The sequence below is a fragment of the Protomyctophum bolini genome (assembly GCF_963924005.1).
Source record: "Protomyctophum bolini genome assembly, chromosome: 3".
NCBI lineage: Eukaryota > Metazoa > Chordata > Actinopteri > Myctophiformes > Myctophidae > Protomyctophum > Protomyctophum bolini.
In genome coordinates this window covers 37304913-37326934 of record NC_137864.1, presented here as the reverse complement: position 1 = coordinate 37326934, position 22022 = coordinate 37304913, and the positions used below count along the sequence as shown (strand labels likewise).

The 22022-nt window shown below is 41.8% G+C and overlaps 1 protein-coding gene across 3 annotated transcripts in view; it reads right to left on the bottom strand.

Annotated features, from left to right (window-relative positions):
• pkn1a (protein kinase N1a) overlaps positions 1 to 22022 on the bottom strand; it is a 79712-nt gene that overhangs the window by 36936 nt on the left and 20754 nt on the right. For 2 of the 3 annotated variants that reach the window (XR_013963834.1, XM_080759892.1), the window contains exons 1-7: positions 13706 to 13805; positions 11434 to 11628; positions 9642 to 9747; positions 8689 to 8837; positions 6414 to 6534; positions 872 to 1017; positions 252 to 465 (exon numbers count right to left, since the gene is read on the bottom strand). Coding sequence is in view for 2 of the 3 variants with exons in the window: in XM_080759892.1 (XP_080616018.1) it covers positions 252 to 465; positions 872 to 1017; positions 6414 to 6534; positions 8689 to 8837; positions 9642 to 9747; positions 11434 to 11628; positions 13706 to 13747 (973 nt within the window). In the remaining variant the exon portion in view is untranslated. Of the gene's footprint in view, positions 1 to 251; positions 466 to 871; positions 1018 to 6413; positions 6535 to 8688; positions 8838 to 9641; positions 9748 to 11433; positions 11629 to 13705; positions 13806 to 22022 lie in introns of those variants that run through there. The other variant, XM_080759893.1, reaches the window with a different exon arrangement.

The following is a 22022-nucleotide window of genomic DNA, read 5'->3' as shown; positions in this document are numbered from 1 at the left end:
GATAGGACTTTTCTGTTTGGATGTATGGGCTGTCAAGGCCAGAAAGTAGTTTTTCGCCACTCAGTAGGTGTTCCCACATAACGTCCGGGTATGATGATGATGTCACGCACATACCCTCTATTGTAGGATTTCTGCATCCTGCATGTATAGAACAGATGTGTGTCCGTCTACACCAGTCTGTATTCATCAGCATGCATGAGTTGTGTATGTCTGTGTTGTGTGTCTTGTATTGGCACGCGTGTGTGTCTCACCGGTGAGAGGCGAAGGCTTGCTGAGGGTGCTGTACTGGTTGTGGAGGTAGGGGGCGCCGTGGTGGGAGCTGAAGGCGGGGGAGGACGCCAGGACCAGCTCTTCTTTGATGACGCTGGCCTTAGGATGGTCCTCGGGCAGCTCCGCCAGTCGCTGGTCCAGAGAGTCCCTCAGCAGGTCCAAGCGTTGGGACGCCTCGCTCAGACGAGACTGGGCCTTTACGGAAGCAAAAGGATATGTACATGAACTGGGACGCCTCGCTCAGACGAGACTGGGCCTTTACGGAAGGCAAATTGATAGAAAATGTGGATATATTAGGATTAATTATACAATAATGTATAGTTACATTATTGTTAAACATCTGCATTACTTAATTTACAAGTAGTCTACACAATAAGGGAACGTGTAGACTTATCATTTCGATCAACATCTGCCTGTGTACCTCATCGATACAGCATGGAATTGTGGACAAAAACTTAGTTTTGAGTCCGAGAGAGGCTAAAATGTCATCAAATGGTGGTCCCTGGCTCAAATGCTGAATAAATAATGGACCTTGATATGAAAAAGGCTGAAAACCACTGGAGTATTTGATGCATCGTGTGAGTCCTACAGTATATCTGACCTCAGAGAGGGCCTTCTTGTCCTGGACCTTGCTGGCTCCCAGGAGCCTCAAGACGTTCTTGGCTCCCTCGGCCACAGCATGCTCCACTCTGTAGTGATGTCTCAGCTCCTCGATGCGCAGCTCCAAGCCACACTGGTCATGGTTGCCTGTAACAACGACAGAGAGCAGGTCATTTTAGCTTCATGTAGAACAGGCTAATAAACTATTAGTGTACAGTACCAACAAAACAATGTCAATTACACATTTCCTAAACTCAAATTAGTCTTGACAGATCATCAGACAACATGGAATGTTATGGTAATTGTGTATAATCAAAAAACAGGAAGACAAGATGACCTCCCCAATGTTACCTTTGACAGCAAATTCTGATTTACATTTAGTTTTAGTCCTATTTTTGTCATCTGAAATTGTTCAGCCTTAGTCTAGTCTTAGTCAACTAAATATCGAAATCTTAGTATTTTAGTCTTAGTCAACCAAATGAACAACATACAGACGCATGGCAGCCCGGGGTGGAGGTCAGAGGATCAGCAGCACATACTCATAGTAAACCACAAACATTAAGGAGCCCTCGAGGTCTAAGCGGAGGCCAGGACAGAGGGAACCAAAGGACAAATGAGAGACAGCTCAGTGGAAGTGAAGGAACAGAGGGAATGTGGAAGTGAGTGATGATGAGCAGAGGAAAGGAAAGAGAGCAATTAACTGACGGGATGATTAGAGGAAATTATTGAGATTAGTGGTGGAGAAAGGGCAGCGCGAGGGAGACAGGAGCAGAGAAGAGTGACTGCGAAGGAGGGGGGGGGGAAGCGATGAGTGGTTCATAGAAAGAGATAACACGAGTCACGGCAGTATCCAAAATGGAGCTGCTAAATGAGGAGACGGGGGAGAGGGGAAGCAGAGGCAACGGTTCCCAAACTAAGTGTATACAGGGTATACTATCTGCACGTTTCTGAAGTTAAAATGTAAGGACGTTTACAACCTTTTTAATACCAAATTGGGCAAATTGTAAAATCTTACATAAGAAAGAGCCATTACAAGCTCATTACAAGCTCACAACGAGCTTGTAATTTGGCTACTTTCACATAATATTTATCTGCAGAACTGAGTCAAACTAAATGTAATGCATACATGAGGGGGAGAGAAAGGAGAAACAAATAAGAAAGGAGGCAGAGAGCCTGGGTGAAATCAGTTTGTGACACTGATAAATAATCGAATGAGTTGGGCAAAACTTGATTTGTGAGAGGGAAAGGAAACACACACACACACACACACACACACACACACACACACACACACACACACACACACACACACACACACACACACACACACACACACACACACACACACACACACACACACACACACACACACACACACACACACACACACACACACACACACACACACACACACACACACACACACACACACACACACACACACACACACACACACACACACACACACACACACACACACACACACACACACACACACACACACACACACACACACACAATCTCCTAATAAGGTGTTGTGCCTGGAGCTCAGACTCTGCCTGCTGCTGACCCTAGTGGGGTGTGGTGTGGTGCCTGGAAACTGTCTGTCTAGTGGAGTGTACACACAATACACACTGTGGAATGAGGGACAGATTTGTTATCGTTATTGAACCTTATTGACTGAATGAGTGGGAAAATGACAGCAAGGTTAGAAGAGAAAGAGACTGGTTAGAAGAGAAAAATAGACTGGCTAGAAGAGAAAGAGAGACTGGTTAGAAGAGAAAGCGAGACTGGTTAGAAGAGAAAGAGAGACTGGTTAGAAGAGAAAGAGAGACTGGTTAGAAGAGAAAGACAAACTGGTTAGAAGAGAAAAATAGACTGGTTAGAAGAGAAAAATAGACTGGTTAGAAGAGAAAGAGAGACTGGTTAGAAGAGAAAGACAAACTGGTTAGAAGAGAAAGAGAGACTGGTTAGAAGAGAAAGACAAACTGGTTAGAAGAGAAAAATAGACTGGTTAGAAGAGAAAGACAAACTGGTTAGAAGAGAAAGAGACTGGTTAGAAGAGAAAGAGAGACTGGTTAGAAGAGAAAAAGAGACTGGTTAGAAGAGAAAAATAGACTGGTTAGAAGATAAAGAGACTGGTTAGAAGAGAAAGAGAGACTGGTTAGAAAGAGAAAGAGAGACTGGTTAGAAAGAGAAAGACTGGTTAGAAAGAGAAAGAGAAACTGGTTAGCTTGGAGAGCAGAGACAGAGAGAGAGAAAAACATAGAAAGAAAGGGGGGCAACATGAAGCTAAAATGAATATCAAATATCTAAATACTGAATCAAGCAACTTAAAAGTGCTCACGGAGTGCTCACAAAAGCCTGAGTAGACGATAAAATTACCCTTTTTAAGCTAAATATCCCTTTACGTGTGTTTGCAAGGTGGATGAGAGCCACTGCAGAAGTTCCATCTTCAGCCAGTGAAAGCTGAAGGATAGCAAACAAATACTTTCTATTTGTTGTTGAAAAGGGGTGAAATCACAAATGTACACTCCGTAGGAGGTTCCTCGTTTCCTCGTTGGCGAACAACAACGCTATGAGATTGAATAAATTATGCATACACTAAGCCCGTTTGGTGAGTGGATGATTATTGAATGTTGGGGCGGGGCAGATTTTCCAGACTTTTTAAAACATATTTATTGTGAATGTGTGTGTGTGTGTGTGTGTATGTGAAAATGAAAAAAATAATTCTTTTTATGGGTTTTTTTATGACATTATTTGAATATCCTGCACTTAAAATGATCTTTTGCCCTGCCTTTGAAAAGCTCTTATAGTAATCCACCCAAATGGTCACCAACTACTCAAAACCTCTTCATAATCTGTCTCTACGTCCATCAGTTCCCATGATCTCAGACAGGAAAATAATACTACCCCCAAAGGGAATACACTATACTTAACCACTTAAGCTCTATTGTACACTTATGGTGTATGGCGGTGTCGTGCGGCGAAAATAAGCTATATGCAAGCTCAAAGCGTGTCGCATATATTTTGAAAATATTTGATATTTTCCACCAATAATGTCCATAACAATAGGGACGGCAGGTTGAAAGTGGTTAAAACCTTTCACCAGTTACTGTATGACTGTACGTACAGTACTCTGTCTTCTACTTCTCTCCCTCCTTCCCACGTTTATCATCAATTCCCATTTCTCCCTCCTTCTCCCAAGTGGTGGAAAGTAACTAAGTACATTTACTAGGTATTTGTATATTACTTGAGTATTTCCAATTTCCAATGCTTTTACTCCACTACATGCTCAGAGGCAAATATTGTACTTTCTCTCCACTCCAATTATTTGAAAACCTTAGTTACTAGTTACTTTGTAGATTTAGATTATTATTACAAAACATAGACTTCAGCCTTATATACATTTCAGCCATTTGAAAATAGCAAATCTTAAAGGGTAAGACCACTTTGGTAGAGGTTTGTGTTGTGTAGTTACCTTGTCATGATGTAACTTCAAATGTGGACAAGAAATCTAAAACAATATAGATTAAACATCACCGAAACTCGTACGTTTTTTTTCTTCTAAAAATGTTAACCTAATAAAAATTCACCATTTTTATTAGGAACTGTGGATGCAGATGGCGTGTTAGCAACAAGCTAAGCTCACAGCATACCGGTACATTCGTTCTATAAACGGCAGATCTGCTAGGAACATGTTCCAAAGTGGTCTTACCCTTTAAGTACATTTTGAGACCAACATGGTAAATGTGGAATTACGGGCTTTCACTTGTAACAGAGTATATCTACACTGCAGTATTGATACTTTTACTTAAAGGTATATTCAGTGATTTCACTTAATTCAAATATCACTTCTTTTTTGGATAATCCTCCCTACTATAAAGTGTGCTGACCATATAAGTAGTTCCTCCCTGTCCCCAGTGAGCCCCTTCCTCCAATCATGATTGAGTGGGGCGGGCCTAGGTGCACGTGCTGTTGGCCTGTTGTACTTCCCATGTGCACATGTTGTTACCGGGGCGGACCAGGTTGTTTTTTCAAATCACCCAAATCACTGAATGCTCCTTTAAGTACAAAATGTGAGTACTTTTTCCACCACTACTTCCATCTGTCTCTCGTGTTCCTGTCATGTTCTTTTCCAGGCCAATGATCTTCCTTGACCTCTATTAATCAGAATTTTTTCCAGCCGAGGCCATTACGGGCCACAAAGCCCTGTTAGACATCGTTCTCCTGACGGTATCGATTGTGCGCGCACACTCACGCACACACACACACACACACACACACACACACACACACACACACAGTCACACACACACACACACACACACGCTGCCAACTTATTTGTAATAGTTTTCTTTGAACAGTCATTTTTTTGTCGCCACTCCCCATTTTGTCAGTCTGAAAAGGAAACTCATTTATCGGACTCCACCTCATGCAGCCCCTATAGCGCTTCTCTCTCCTCATTGTGGGCTCGAGTAGACTGAGGGATGGGGGCTGTGATGCAAGGGTAAATAAAAAAAAGTTTTTGTAATTTCTTATTTTAGGTTTTCTGAGCTCAATTGCACCCAAAAACCTTAACTTTTAACATTCAGTAGAGTTTCTGTGGTTTTCTAATCTGAGTTCCCAGAAGTTATATTTCTCACCACTAGGGGGGGCAAGGTTTTCTGGCTCAAACAAGTGCTCTGATTTTCCAGTGGACTGTGATGTAACAGTCAGCAAATCCCATAATGACATAGGAATTTGCCAGCAGATGTCACTGTTGAGGGCATTTTGTCTTTTTCATTCTTGTGTTGTCTTTTCATTGCAGCTCAAAAGGCCTCAGAACACACAGAGAAAATCCCAGATGACAATCCCAGACGACATAAATGAAAGTTAATGTCATGAAACCTTTAAAACGGGTGCATTACTTAATATACCTCCCGCATAGAATAAACCCTGAGGATTCTACTGTGTAGGAGGCAGGAAGTGGTGTGAAAGAGGAGACGCTAGGCTGGGTCATTATTGATCTGTTTTCACTACTACCATGTCTGTCTGTTGTGCAAGACACACAAAGACTAATGCATTGTATGTAGGGAAGATAAACACACACCTTTGATGGAACATTTGACCACAGTCAAATTTATCATTAATTGCAATTAGTTAATCGTTCATTTGTATTCGTTTTATGAATTGGTTTGCTTTTATTAATGTTTACTATGTTTGCTATGTTTATTGAACGTATACATACACAGAGGCGTGTTTTGGGGGGGGATTAAATTATTGGTCAGTGATTCATGAATTGAGCTCAAACACATGGCTTTGAAGGGTAGCAAATCTACCAGCCTGAAGTCTGATACCAGGTTATAGTGTACTTGCAAAGAGTGGCAGAAAGCTAAAAGTTTTAGTGATGCTAGCCTCATCTCAGTTCAATTAACACGCCAGATTTAGCTTGGTACCTTCAACCCCATAAACACTTTAAAGAACTTGTTCCACACCCACAGGTCAGTCAGCGAGCCAAACCGTAAAGCTATGTTTGTAGCCAGTCAACCTGTCCAACCTACCCTGTGTGTCATCGTTGTGCTCCGTTGCTTGGACTGCCTTGCGGACTTGCATGCGGATGATGTCAATCTTGGTCTTACTGTCCTGCAGCATCTGTTGGGCCGTCTGCAGCATCTTCTTATCCTGATTGGACCAGAGACACCAAAAATGACACCAAACATGAAGCAGTGGCGGAAAGTAAACAAGTACATTTACTTAAGTAATATACTTAAGTACAATTTTGACATATTTTCTTTTTTACTTTACTGGAGTATTTCCAATCTTCTGAACTTTTACTTCACTACATATTGTACTGTTACTCCACTACATTTATACATGAAAACTTTAGTTTACTTACTTTACTTTGTATAAAACATACATTACCCACTTCAGTCATATACATTTGAAACAAAAAAAAATCTAAATAATGTTAAACAATAGACTGAAACTAGCAAAAGTAGAACATTTTTTTAAACTAACTAAAATGCCTGAAGAAGGTCAGTAGACCGAAAGCTTGCTAAATAAATACATTCATTGTGCGCAAATCTGAGTGTGCGGAGCTTCCCTTTATTTTTCTCATGAAACTAACTAAAACTAAATTAATTTAAAAACTAGACCAGAAACCAAAACAACAGACAAATATAAAGCTATAATAACCCTGGATTGTACAGGGCAAATTAGCTGACTTTTATTAATTAAAGTAGACACTTTCCAGATTACACCCAGATTAAAATGGATTTGGCCATGGACCCCATCTGAAAACATGCCAACAACACAAATGTTTTAAAGTAGCAGATCTACTAGTTCGCAAACGCCCCTTTGTAATTCTTTTCAAATAGCCTATGTACAGTTACAGTATATAGAATTAAAGTGGTTAAACTATTTTATGCTATAATAAACAATTTGTCTCTACCCTTCTCTCCCTCCCACCCAAAAACAATTCTTAAAAATATATATATATATATATATTTGGCTGGGGACCCCCTGGAGGTCCCGGACCCCACTTTGAGAACCATTGGCCTGGATGCTCCCGAGCTCTGCCGACACACAGCTGTGCTGCCTTTGATAACTGAATTTCCCTCGCGGGATCAATAAAGGTCTTATCTTATCTTACAGAATGCATTGGCAAGCGTTTTTGATGTATTTCCACATCCATTACAGACCGATACGCAGTATAACTGCTCTGGATTATGCCATTAACCCATTTAGACCGGAGGACGATTCTACAAATGCCTTCTAAAGTCCTGACAGTTTTCTGAAAAACCCATGTTTCTATGTCAGTCTTTCTCAAACATTTTCATGTCAAGTATACCCCCAAAAACATATGTAATTGGCCGTCGACCCCTATCTGAAAATATGTTGTTCCAGGGAACAACATATTTTCGTAGCGCGGCACTCAGGGCCACGATATGAGCTTGTAGATCTGCTATTTTAATAGCTAAAGTAGAACATAATGCTTAAAACACTCACTTTCAAGATTTTTTGAAAAATAGCACATGCACAACAAAAGCTTGCAGTGTGAGCTTGTATATCTATCATTTTTTAATAGCCAACGCAAAAATCTAACTTAATTTATCCATTAAGTGGCTCAGGGAGTGTAACGGCTCCATTTGGTACACAAGATAAAATGAACGATCAGAATTTTACACAGTAGGACTTTGGTTTTCGTCTCCAGCACCGAAGAGAGGAGAGGTTAATGCTAAAGATGAGGCATTTTATACCTCTTCTCCTTGCTTCATTTCAGGCCTTGTACTAGTCCCAATTGCAGGTAAGTGGGGGTGAGATGAGTACTGCATAATACAGGGTAGGTGGGGGAGTGGTGGGTTGTACAGTGTGTGTGTGTGTGTGTGTGTGTGTGTGTGTGTGTGTGTGTGTGTGTGTGAGAGAGAGAGACAAGGTTGGATGGAGGATCCATGGGATAGAGGACACTGTCACATGAGTCAGCATTATTCACAGCTGTGTAGTGTGTGTGTGTGTGTGTGTGTGTGTGTGTGTGTGTGTGTGTTTGTGTGTACTGTGCGTGCATGCACACCTCAATATTAACAGAGCAGCAGATTTCTTCAGTCTTAAAATACCACCCTTCACTTGGGAGGATTATGCTATTCACTTGTGTAGATTCAGCTAAAGCCTAATTGATACTACATTGATACACGCATTTTGCATGTATGAGCTCACAAAGCACAGGGCTTGTAAATCTGCCACCTTTCATTTATACACAACTAAGAAAAATCATGCTTTAAGCTCACATTTCCCTGTTTCACCTTCATGGTAACTTGTGTGCGTGCGTGCGTGCTGTACCTTGGTGGATCCATTGGCGTAGATGGGAATCATGTTCTCCGCTCCCTGTTTGACCTTGAGTTCGATGTTGAGCTGTCTCTCCAAGGCAGCGATGCGGTTCTGGTGGGCCGACCTCCGGCTCTCCATCCCCGGGGACTGAGGACACTCATCTAACGGAGCGGAGAAAGATGAGAAATGAAAGATCACAACTCTTTAGATATTTCCTTTTTTTTAATGAATGTATTGCCATAAAGCACCAGCTAAATGATGGAAAGTCGGTAACCAAATTTATCCTTATTAGTTCTTTAACTCTTGCGAGTGTAAAATCAAACCAAATGGTGGTTTCATTTTACACTCAAGAGTTAAATTACTGTTAAATATCTGCATGACTTAATTTACAAGAAGTCTACACAATTAGAGAATATAGAATAATTGTTATATTTTGATCAAAGCCCGTTATTCACGCCTATGATACCAACATCAAGACAGCATGGAATTGTGGACAAAATCCTATCCAACGACAACAAAATATTCTAAGTCTTGGGTCTGAGAGGCTAAATCTCATCCACTGGTGGTCCATGGCTCAAATTCAGAGTAATGGACCGTGATATGAGAAGGCTTGATAGCCACTGCCATAAAGCATCGCCTCACACTTATTTTTTCAAATTAAGTTTCAATTCAAATTATGAGCTACATTTCCCAACATACAATAAAGATGTCCACTTCTTCCAGTTCCTTGGATATTGTTCCGCCCTCAGGCTAAGAGAGAGGGTCAAGTTTTCCATAGAGGCCATCTCGTTGACTACTGTAATCCAATCTTCCTTGGTAGGTGGTGTGACCTGTAGCCATTTCAGACTGATGGCTTTCTTATATACGTACTGTGAGCTTTCATTTATTTAGAGCTTATGCCCCTCTCAAATCTCTACATACAAATCCATTATACCAGTGACTGTTTCATCATTCATATACCGTACCTTTATTGTCATCTGCACCCTTCACCACGATGTGTGCGTCCAGCTCCTGGAGTTGAGCGTGCAGGCTGTCCAGCCGCCGGCTCGAGCTCCGCAGCTGGCTGTCCACCTGAAGGCAACACCACAGACCACAGGTTTACACCAGGGGTATTCAGCTGGCCCTCTACTGACTGAGACAACTGACAAGCACCAGGGGTATTCAGCTGGCCCTCTACTGAGACAACTGACAAGCACCAGGGGTATTCAGCTGGCCCTCTACTGAGACAACTGACAAGCACCAGGGGTATTCAGCGGGCCCTCTACTGAGACAACTGACAAGCACCAGGGGTATTCAGCTGGCCCTCTACTGAGACAACTGACAAGCACCAGGGGTATTCAGCTGGCCCTCTACTGAGACAACTGACAAGCACCAGGGGTATTCAGCTGGCCCTCTACTGAGACAACTGACAAGCACCAGGGGTATTCAGCTGGCCCTCTACTTAGACAACTGACAAGCACCAGGGGCAGGTAACAGGTTGTACTTGGTGCTACAAACAAATATTATGTCCTCTTCATACATTGTTGCACCAACTGTCCAGCCAAAGGCAGGAAGTGAAAGATACTACATTACTATTTTGGGAATACTAGGTAAAAATAAAATAAAAAGAAGGATCAAGGCAAAACAGGTGCTTAAGTGGTTAACAATAACAATGTCAAATTGATCTCTAACATCAGGTCCACCTGTGTAACCAGGAAGAGAAAACAGAGTCCGCAACACTGGTGTGTACAATCATAAAGAATGGGTACCACTGTGATTGACTTTGAAGATGATCAGTGTGTAACCAACCTGTAAAACCTCTATGATTTAATAGCTTTATATTCACAAAGCCTGTGGAAATTTGATCAGAGACCCTGTAAACTGCAGGGTGCCATGGTCAAGCAAATCTGGAAACAGCAGCAAAAGCAAAAGGAAAAACAGCAACCTCTTCGAATCTGTTCTTCAGAGATTATGGTCAAGCAAAATGTGGCAATGTTCCAGCCATTAAGCAGATATTGTATGACACTGCAGCTACAGTAAATGTAATAGCAGGATGTAAACAGAGTCATTTGATATAATGGCTGCATTACATCCACATCCACCTTAGTGCTGCTAGTGCAGGGTAAAGGGCTGGCTACACCAGTGGTTTTCAACCAGTGGTCTGGGGACCACCAGTGGTACTTGAAGGGGTTCCAGGTGGTCCCCAGCTAAATTATTGAGAGTTGGTAACTAAATGGACCCTTAAAAGATCTTCAACTCTTGAGAGCCTAAAATGACAGGGGGTGAACAACATAATTGGGAACACTTTCACATCGACGGGAGGAAGAATAGAAAACACGTGACAATCAATCTAAATCCATCCCAATTTACAGTGAGCCCCGTTCAACACATCAATAATATACCTTTCACAATTATTACATAATCCCCTAATCGCAATAATTTGAGATAATCACAATTAGTTTTGCATAATCGTCACTCGTTTCCATTTATAAAAAGAAATAGCAGCAACTATTTCCGCTACTTTGTAAAGATTTTTAGAAAGAAAACAATATTAAAAAGATTATATGTGTCAGTGATTTCTTTGTATATTTAAATTATTTGTCATATCTGCCCTGTGCAATTTGTAATTACAAGGGCCAACAGAAATACAAATTGTAACGTTCCAATGTTTAATGCAAAAAACACAATTAAATCGTTAATCGCAATTATATTTATGACAATTAATTGTCAACTTAAATGACTCGTTTTTGTACACCAGCATGGCATGGCATGGCATACCTGATGTGCGTTCCTCTTGTCCGTCGTGGCTCGGCGCAGGTTTTCGGCTCCTTCCTTGATCTTCAGCTCCTTGCGGATCTCCCTGCGGATCTTCTCGCGCTCCTCGTCCAGCCGCTGCTGCATGCTGGTGTCGGAGAAGTCGGAGCTCTGGTCCATGCCGAGCTGCTCCAGAACCGACAGCCCGCCCGGGTCACTCTGCACAGACAGAGAGAGAGAGAGCGAGAGACAGAAATTAACATAGGATATGCGTATGGTGGTCTGATGTCGAAAATTTTAAAATGTCTCCTAAATCCTGACAGTTTTCTGAAAAACCCATGTTTCTATGTCAGTGGTTCTCAACCTTTTCCATGTCAAGGAAAATTATTTGGTCGCGGACCCCCATCTGAAAAAACGTTATACAAGGGATCCCCCCAGGAGCAAAGATTTGAGTAAAAAATGGTCGCTGTGAAAGAATATATATTCAAAGATTTGCGCCACATCGAGTGGCAAAGTAAACAAAGCGTCACCAGGCTTTCCACCTCGGAGGAAAGCCAGAAGCCTTAAGGCATATTCATCGTCTGGATTTTCGGTGGTGAGGTGACCACCGCTCCGGTGGTGAGCTGACCACCGGAGCTGAAATAACGTTGAGCGGTGGTGAGTAAAAACAGAGAGAAGGGCTGGAGCGGTGGCGGTGGTTTGCTCTTCACCGTGGCTCGTGACGTCATGTTGTAGTTCGGTGGTCACCTAACCACCGAAAATCCAGACTATGTACGTATGAGCCTTGAGCCAACAAGCCTTAGTATGATCACCGTGACTCCAAACATATTCTGAGCGGTGAATATGAATTGTTACCACCAACATAATGGTGCTGCTGCAAGAAAAATGTTTGTCATGATCATGACAAAGCCAACAACTAGACCTCCAACAATAAAGTATCATATGACAAATAATGACAAAGAGTTCATCGAAGTTCATCGATGAAGTTGATCAAGGTACTTGATCAACTTTTTCCATGGACCCCCTAGTCTACAGTTTCCCAAACAGTGTGTCGGGACCCATTTGTGGGCAGACACACATTTATGGGTCCCTTTATTTTCAGTTTCCTACATTTAGTTTTTAATTGTTATTTTAAAACTTTCTGAAAAAATCATGTTTTTCATGAATTGAAGACAAAATTCAAAGCTTTTTTCCAGTAATTTCATGATGAAATCAAAGAAAGAATCTAATAAGAATAAGAATCCATAAATTAGAAACAAATGATTAAGTAGTAGTAAAATAGACGATCTACAAGTTCACAACTTGGCGCGAAGTGACATGTGTAGATCTGCTATTTTCACTACTTTGGGGAGACATCAAATTTCTCTTTTGGATCACAGGCTAAAAAGTTTGGGAACCGCTGCTCTAGTCTACACTACACCAAATTGATTTGTCAAAGATAGCCGATCTACGAACTCATGGCAGGTCGCAATGCGACACATTGTGAGCTTGTAGATAAGCCATTTTCGATAAAATGAATGTTCACCCATGACAACTGTTGACACTGGCCGTAGCCCATGTGGTTTAAAATATATACCAAATATATATATCATCAAATATGTAGGCCACTTTTACCACACTATGAACCTTTACCAGTATAGTACTACTATGTCTGTTATGGGGAGATGGTGAGAGCTAGCAGGGAGGTAGAGGAAGAGATGGTGGGCAGGATAACAGCCATAATGAGAGGAAAGAGATAGTGAGCAGCGAGGGAGAAGATGAGGGTAGAGATGAGGCCAACGTGAACGGTCAACAACATGGGAGGAGGAAATCAAACCAAACCTCTCTGCACTGTTCAAATATATTTACAATAGAAACAGTAGTTTAAGAATACTATTCGTTATGCCTCTGACAGAGCACACGTGTGTTTCAGGGGGCTATGGGATGGCCAATATTATTTTAATTTGTTATCACACTTCCTTCCGGTCACTCAGTCAGTACTTGATCTCAAGTTGTATATTTAAAAAAAAGGTTGTAAAAGAACAAGCAGTAGTACCATTAAAACACACAGCTACAGTCAACTACCACATAATATCTCCCTGTCGACAGTTTACACCAGCAGCATGGTACAGAGAGCACTGCCGTTTCGTAATAAAAACCAATCACAAGTACAGTCTCTCAGTCACACCTAGCAACACCTAAGTCAGAGACAAGGGACACACTATGAGGAGAGCAGCAAGAGAGTGAGAGAAGGAATCACTAGAAATCACAGTCACAGTGAGAGGCACAAGAAAGTAAACAAACAACAACTGTTCACCTCAGAGCTGTCCTCGTCGTCCTCGTCTCCGTGCCAACACATTGTTCCCCCAAAAACAATGACCCAAACTGTCCAAAAAGCACAGAACAACGTGTCCAAGCTCGACCTGTAGCGAAAGCCACACTGAGAGCAAAATGAGGGTTTTTGGGGTGGGAAAAACTATAAAAAAGAGAAGACGATAGAGACATCTAGAGAGTGAAGTGAGGGAGGAGGGGGCACGCCTCCAAACAGGATTTCCTTCCCAACACCAAAAACTCTCAGGCCTTTCCTGTTTCCTCTCCAAGTCTGGTGGTGTCAGTGAGAGAGGGCAACACGGTTGGGTTCCAACACAAGCACACCTCATTCTCCTGATTAGGTGATCACCTGTCCCACATCTGATTTTAACGAGGAAAAGTATAAAAGCTTCTGTCCTCAAGCTCATTGGAAAATACAGTGTAGTAGTACAACATTAAGAACTCTTCAGTTGAAACACTATAGTAATGTGAGGTTTATGAAATAATAGAATGTATATTATTTAATATTTTCTTTCCATAATTCAAGGGATGAAAAACTTATTTAGCAGTTGTCATTTTCTGCAATTTTTATTTGGAATTTGAGAGAAGTTGGTAAGTGTGTGTGTGTGTGTTTCTGTCTGTTTTTTCCAGCCTTGGGTCTGAAGGAGTTAACCTGTACAATGGCAGGTTTTCACGAGGCTGCGTGTGCTCATTGATGATTCTGGTTCCTCTGCATGGCCACAATTCATGACAGCTTCTCCTTTGTTTTCCTCTGCGTTCCGTTCGTTTGGGTCAGCGATACAACCTCATGAAAGGAAGCTAGGGAAGGATGTGTGTGTTTTCTAAGTATTGGATCAGAGCCAGGGAATAAGGATGGGAGGGACTTCCAACCGTCTGCTTGACCCCTCACTTCCCTTGAACCCTCTTTCAATTTAATGATAACACTATCCTGTCTTGAGATACAACGGCTCTGAATGGAGCAATTATCTAATACCCTAATCATTAGGGTATTATGGAATCACACACTACAAGATATAGAGAGGATGAGAGAGCAAATGAAAATGAGTGACAGAGAGAGAGCAAGCATGCAAGAAACGAATGAATAATTTATGCTCCATCATGTCGCATAACAAAAAAGTGCAGATCTAGAAGCTCACAATAGTATTCACAATAAGTATCACAATAAGTATTCTATCTGCGATGCATTGTGGGCTTGTGGATCTGCTATTTTTGGGCTTGAGTGATAGCAAAAGCGTTCTGTGAGAAAGAGAGAGAGATATCACATCCTGGCACTGGCTGTGTCAGCTCACATTACAGGAGAGGCAGGAAGACTAAGCTAACCACTTGTAGCCAGCCCCGGTGGGTGCAATGGCCACTGCCAGCTGATAAGATAGCAGTGGGGGCTAATGTTTGCAATTTGCTGCCCAGTGTTTCCCCTCAAATATGTGATGAAAGGATTAAGGAGAAGACAGTGACATCACCAGAGGAGGCTAACACAGCTTTGATGGCCGCCCCGCTCCGTCCCCCCACACACACACACACACACACACACACGAGCCATGATACAACTTCACATGGGTATAATATTATAATGTATATAACATAGTGTATGTTAATGTACTATCCATTGTACACAGCTGTTACGAGTTAAATCAACACAGAATCTTACTGATACATTTTCACTGAGGGTGTAGCGGTCAACGCCCTCATGTTTCCAAACAGAACCTGAAGGAGTGACTCAATACATCCAAGTTCACACTCAGACCCATCTGGCTTAGCGGGGGCAATTTGGGTTCCAGGATGGTTCCTCTGATATCACATCAGAGGAATGTTATGTCACAACACTATGCAATTGGAAAAATGATTTTATTTTTTTAATCCAGACATTCCCATGAGGTTGAAGAGACAACCAGGCTTACTTTGGGTGATCAGACCCAGCAACTTAATATTCACTGCAATATTCTCGCCACAAGTCAGTGGACCCAAAGCAAGCTCAAAGCATGTGTTTGACGATACTGCAGAAACATTGCTTTTACATTTACACTGTGTTGCTCGTGTGTCTCGCTGATGCTGACTTTCTTTGCAAAAGTGCATCTTTTTTAGAAGCTACGGTGTTTCACAATCTGGCTGCTTAGTGATTCAAAGCCACAGACAGACTGCTTGGAATCAAGACATGATGATGGCCACATCGCTGCTATGGCTTGAATTAAATATGGCAAAAATTCACCATCCTTTGCTCTCTCTCTCCTACTGCGTCTTTCATTCCCTCTCTCATCTCTATGTGTGTGTGTGTGTGTGTGTGTGTGTGTGTGCCCTGCACCCACCATCCCCATCACTCAGTCTCCCGTGTGGAGGCAAGCCAACCATAGACCAGCAAACTGTAGTGCTCCAATTGAACGTTTGGCCTGATTCTCCTACTACAGACACACAGATAGTGGATGTGGGGGGTGATGTTTAATGGTTTCCTTAGAACTGTGTGTTGCCATGGCACGTATATAGGGCTGTCAACATTACATTTTTAAGTTGACAATTAAATAATTGCGATTAATGATTTTTTTTGGCATTGAACATTGGAACAGAATCATTTTGGTTTTTAGGCTTCATAATCAGAAATTGCACAGTGCAGATATGATCAATAACTTAATATACAAAGAAATCACATCACAAAAACACATTTAATAGTTTTATACTTTCCCAAAAATGTAAAAATAGCGGAAATAGCTGAAGTGATGCGTTGTAAGCTTGTAGATCTGCTATTTCTGCTATTTTTTTAAAATATCTGAACATTTTTCAACATGGAAAATGATTATGACGATTACACCAAAATTGCGATTAGGCAATAATGTAATAATTGTGACAGGCCTACAGGTACAGTACAGATACAGTACAGTTTGTCTGCTAATCTGCAATCCAGCTGTGTTGTATGGATTGGTGCAGGATGGTGAATTTGCTGTACAACCAAAATGGAAACTGTGTGTCATCACATAAAGATTACTCTACCTCATGCCATCTATAATCCACACATACTGAACACATAGGTGGAGAGGTTAACATTACAGTTGATTTAATGTGTTGAGATTATGTGCTCTGCCACGGTCCTTTTATTTCTAATCCAGTATGGGGCTGCTTGGACCGGAAGGTTCCCAGAGCTCCCCCAGTGTTACTGTCGAAGTGTCCTTGAGCAAGATGCTGAACCCCTAATAGAGGGTATGCGCGTGACATCATCATCATACCCGGCCGGAAGTTATGTGCACAATACGTTTTGAAAGTATGTTATTATCAAAGTGCTGATGCAACACATATTGCTACACTCACATGAGTGCTTAGGCAACATAAAATATATCCTTGAAGGAAGCTGTTGACCGTGCATAAAACTTGTTAGTGACAACAGCTATCCATCAGGAATGATTCACGCTATAATACAATACATACTGTACAGCTTGTTAGCTTAGCTAGCCCAGGGAGGGACATCCAGTATCCGTCTCTGGGAAAGTAATGCCTAGCTAATTCAATAGATAGCGTCGCTAGACTCGCTATCGGAGGCTAATTCAATCACACTGTGTGAGCGGTGAAGAGCAGCCCAAAGGCTGGATGATGGAGAGGAAAGAAAGAACATCGGCAAAGTACATTTGAGCGTAATCATTTATTAGCATGTCATCCGCTGTAAGGACAATCATCTGTGTGTATATATTATTACCATGGCATCCCCTGTACGGAAGGTCAGTTGCGCGGCATTCTCTTATTGGTGACTGACAATGACCCTTTCAGAGCAGAGGTACTGTCCACACACACTATAAAGATCAAGGTGTGGTCGTGGGAGCAATGCTATTACTACACACACACACACACACACACACACACACGCAGGGGTGTGGGGCAGGCACGTGCAACCATGCATAACGTGTCCATATGCACACACCCAGACATAAATCACAGTCAAATAACTTCTACGTGTGTATGCCGCGCGTGCACTGCACACACACCTCTCTCCCTGGACATTAGAATGAGTCCATGCAGCCCGGCTCATTACTGACTGAGGACAGTGTTTTGTTATTGTAGAGGGTGTAGATCTGTGTAACTATTAGAATGAGTCCATGCAGCCCGGCTCATTACTGACTGAGGACAGTGTTTTGTTATTGTAGAGGGTGTAGATCTGTGGAACTATTCGCTCTACCATTCAACCATTTATCTGTTCTGGTCCAACACATGCGTAGCGTCCATACAATGAGGCTTAAACCACACAGAATAATGTACCTCTCTGTGTCCTCTATTGTGTTGTGTTGTTCCGAATGGAAGAATGGTCACACACAGGAGTACGGAACTCTTCTATTCACATGTCACACACATGTACACATGTGATCTTTGAACTTCCTCCGTTGCGTAATGACATCATCTGCTCCTTTCCCAGGCAAGCACACACACCTATATTCTCTATATACATACACTACATTTAAACGTAAATGCGTATATTGTAAAAAAGAAAAGAAAAAGAAAGACATCTTTATTCACACAATACTGATAAATTGTAAAGTGTTAATTTATCCATTTGTAACTCCAAGAGTGTAAAAAAAGTATACTAAATGTTATATATACTGGTTACGTTTGTACACTCTCTGGGCCAGATTCACAACGGAACTATACGAGAATACGACCAGGTGTAAATTAAATGCATAATGATAGCGTATCAATCAGTCCGATCAAGCTCACGTGACATTCACCAAAGGTGGTGTAATGACTTACACCACGATTCGCCTGGTGTCTCCTAGTTTAATCGAAAATCCACGCCCATTCCACGCCATATAAGGCAACAGGAAATATCTGTGCTCGGATGAAAAACGTCATCACAGCCTGCAAAATGAACAGATCCCCAAGCTTACAACAGTGAACACGGTGCTCCGCGATGCACTGCATGAGCTTGTAGAGCAGTTTATTTTGACAGGAGAGTCTCTCGCACGGACATCAAGCAAAGTTATATATAATCATAAACGAAACGGACGGAACCAGGCCTGGAAGCACTGCATAGAGCTTGTCAACTTGCCAACTTATTTTGGCACGCGATTGCTTCACTCCTTGCTGAACGTCAAAAATAAATGATGTTAATAAAGTTCTTTCACGATAATGAGAAAGAAGTTCATTTGTACAGTTCAACCACACGACCAAATGCTATATTAAAACTCGGCAATGATATTATAAAAGCCATTTCTACTGATGAATTGTGCACTGCACCTTTTCAGAGGTAAAATTTAAATCTGATCATTTTCATTAGGCCTATTTGATGTATTGATTACTGGGGTGATTGATTCCCTGCCCTGCACCGTCTGATTCGGAAAGCAAATGGAATAATGAACATGGACACAGGACAGACTTAATCCATTCCGGACCAGTTTTGGCATTTTTTTCTTTCTTTTTTTTTCTTGAGGGATTAATCCGTTTTTGAACGTCGGAAAAGCTATAGATTTCATTCGATCTAACTATAGCCGTTTCCTCATGAAGGTAAGAGTTATTATTAGGCTATTCTGTGTGTGGCATCCATGTGATCAATATACATTATTATAAATGAATACCACGACGCAAATGGAGGCAGAGGTGCTCATGCAGCAAAGACTATTTAAATCATTAGGCCTACGTGAAACTTTAATTGGCTGAGTCTCTGTCAACATGCTGAGCGACCTAATAATTCAGCTCTGAATGCAACTACATAGTCTACAAAATAAATACAAATACAAACCAGTGGAATTTGCATCAGCATAACATAAGCTAAGCAGTCGACACATTTTCTTCTTTAATGTATGTGTGTGTTGACAAATGCTGGGCACATACATATCTTTTTTGAGGTTTGGGGACTATTAATTGATTCAGCATGAAGACTAAAGCATTCTAAATACATATACGCATTGCTTGATCCCTGGTACACCACCCTCTGAGCTGACTTGGAAATGAGCGGATTTTACGACCAACGTCTGCCAACGTCACGGCCAAGTTCAAGTTCATGAATTCCACACGTAGCGTGGCAATGCTTGTAAATGTCCGTACACTCACGATATGAGCGTAATCTGCGATGTGAATCTGGCCCTCTGAGTTTAAATAACACAGAGGATTTAATTTTACTGTGAACTTTACTGTGAAAAGCCAAACCTATGGTCACACTGTGACTGTGCGTCCCGGAGGAGCGCGTTGAGCCTCTGCTTGAGAGGGACAGACAGACGGTGTTGCCAGATTTTGCAAGAGAAACAAGCGGCCAGGTGTATGAAAACAAGCCCAAAAGAAGCAACTATAGGACACATGAGCACGCAGTAACTACTGTATTACATTGGCTACATTTTAAATACACAAATCTTATACGGGGATCCCTGGCACAACAGATGGGGATTCGCGGACAGATGCATATTAATTTGGGGGTTAAATAACATGAAGCAATAAGCCCAAATAAGCAACTACACTTTAGAAAATAACCCGCGACTCAACTTACTTTACAAAAAACTAAAACAAGACCAAAGTCGCTTAGACTAAACAGACATGGCAACACTGGGGACAGACGGACAGAAAGTAGACGGTCTGCAGAGCACAGCCTGGGCCCCCCGCTGGGGTAAACACACAAGCTCTCTGGCTCTACTCCCACTTCCTGGCATACACAATATAAACACAACACACACACACAAAGGGCAGACACAAAGTCATGACACACACACACACACACACACACACACACACACACACACACAGTATACAAAAGAAGCATAAAATGATGTTCACTCAATCACGCCAGGCAGTGCCTTTGACAGGTTTGAGTAGGGAAATGCTTTCTTTATTTAACCACAAGATGAACCATAGCTTCCCTTTTCTGGGCATGTCATACTAGGTGAACATTCAACCAAAAATAGCCAACCCACAAAAAAGGGGGGGTAAAAAGAGTGGACCCGTACAGACCCCTGGGGGACCCTGGTCAAAGAATTATACAAGGGTTTAATGGTTAATTGACCTACTACAGTAACGTTGATGTCTCTCCCTCTGGTCCTTTCCCACTGCCATGGACTATTATACAGTGAAAAACACAAACCTGGTGGGAACTGGGAATGAATGACCATTTCCTACACATAATAAACTGAATGACTGCAGGACAGGCAGAAGAGGAGGAGAGAACGCTTTCAAACAATGAGACCTTGTACGGGTCCCTCAGGGGGTCTACACTCTACAATGGCTCCCTCCTAATTTCCAAACCAAATCGTTTTCCTCTACACCAAATAACTTTGCAGAAAAAAGGTTCACGAGAACTACAAGATCTCAGCTTGTACAAGCTGAGGTCTAAATGGTAAATGGTGCATTTATATAGCGCCTTTATCCAAGGCTTTTTACAGAGATTGTGCATTACATTCACCCATTCACACACATTCATACACTGATGGCAGCGGAAACCATCCAAGGCACCAACCAGCACATCTGGAGCAATTAGGGGTTCAGAGTCTTGCTCAAGGACACTTCGACGCTGACTCTGGGGGAGCCTGGGTTCGAACTGGCGACCTTGCGGTTGCAGCCACTCTACCCCTGAGCCACCACCGCCTGCCATTTTCAATGATTATTACAAATGTGTACATGCCCCAGAACAGGGACACTAGGTTCAACACCACAATGAGAGAGGGAGAGGGGTGAAAGTAAATCAGTTAGGGGATTGCTGCTGCCGTCTGGGGAAAACCTCCTTGATAACAAAATTGGAGTGGTTTTATTTTCATTACTTGAATTCTCAAGATGATTGTGTGACAGTAAAGGTGTCACACTGGTATGTTATTTCTCTGCCGAATATCAGAGCGAATTTCGGAGGACGTTAAAAAAAACAATCTACGTCACTTTATGTCAATGACTTTTGCACACTGCTGCCGAATATTTCGTCCGTATAACGTTTTTTCGGACCGGGGTCGATTTTATCAGTTTTCAGTCTAGTGGGGTTTAGTTTTAGTTTTAGTTTATCACAATGTGAGTTTTTGTTCACAATATATCAAGTACCAAATTATACATCAACAAGGGAAAGAAAACAGCACATGAAGGTGATCAAAAGGCATAGGCTGAAGCTAAAAGCTTATAAGTGCCCACCCTTCTCACTACAAAACATTTAAGATACTCAACATACTGTAGTTTTCAGTTTAACAATACATTAGTCAGAGACAAAAGAAAAAAAATTCTAGTCTAGTGGAGTGTTGGTGACAGGCTGACAGCTAGTGATAACCTACTACTTTCAGATCTTCAAAACACAGAGGAAAATAATTAAAAAAACAACAAAAATACACCAGTGTGCAACCATCTTATGTAAATCACTAAAAGGAAAAGAAGCA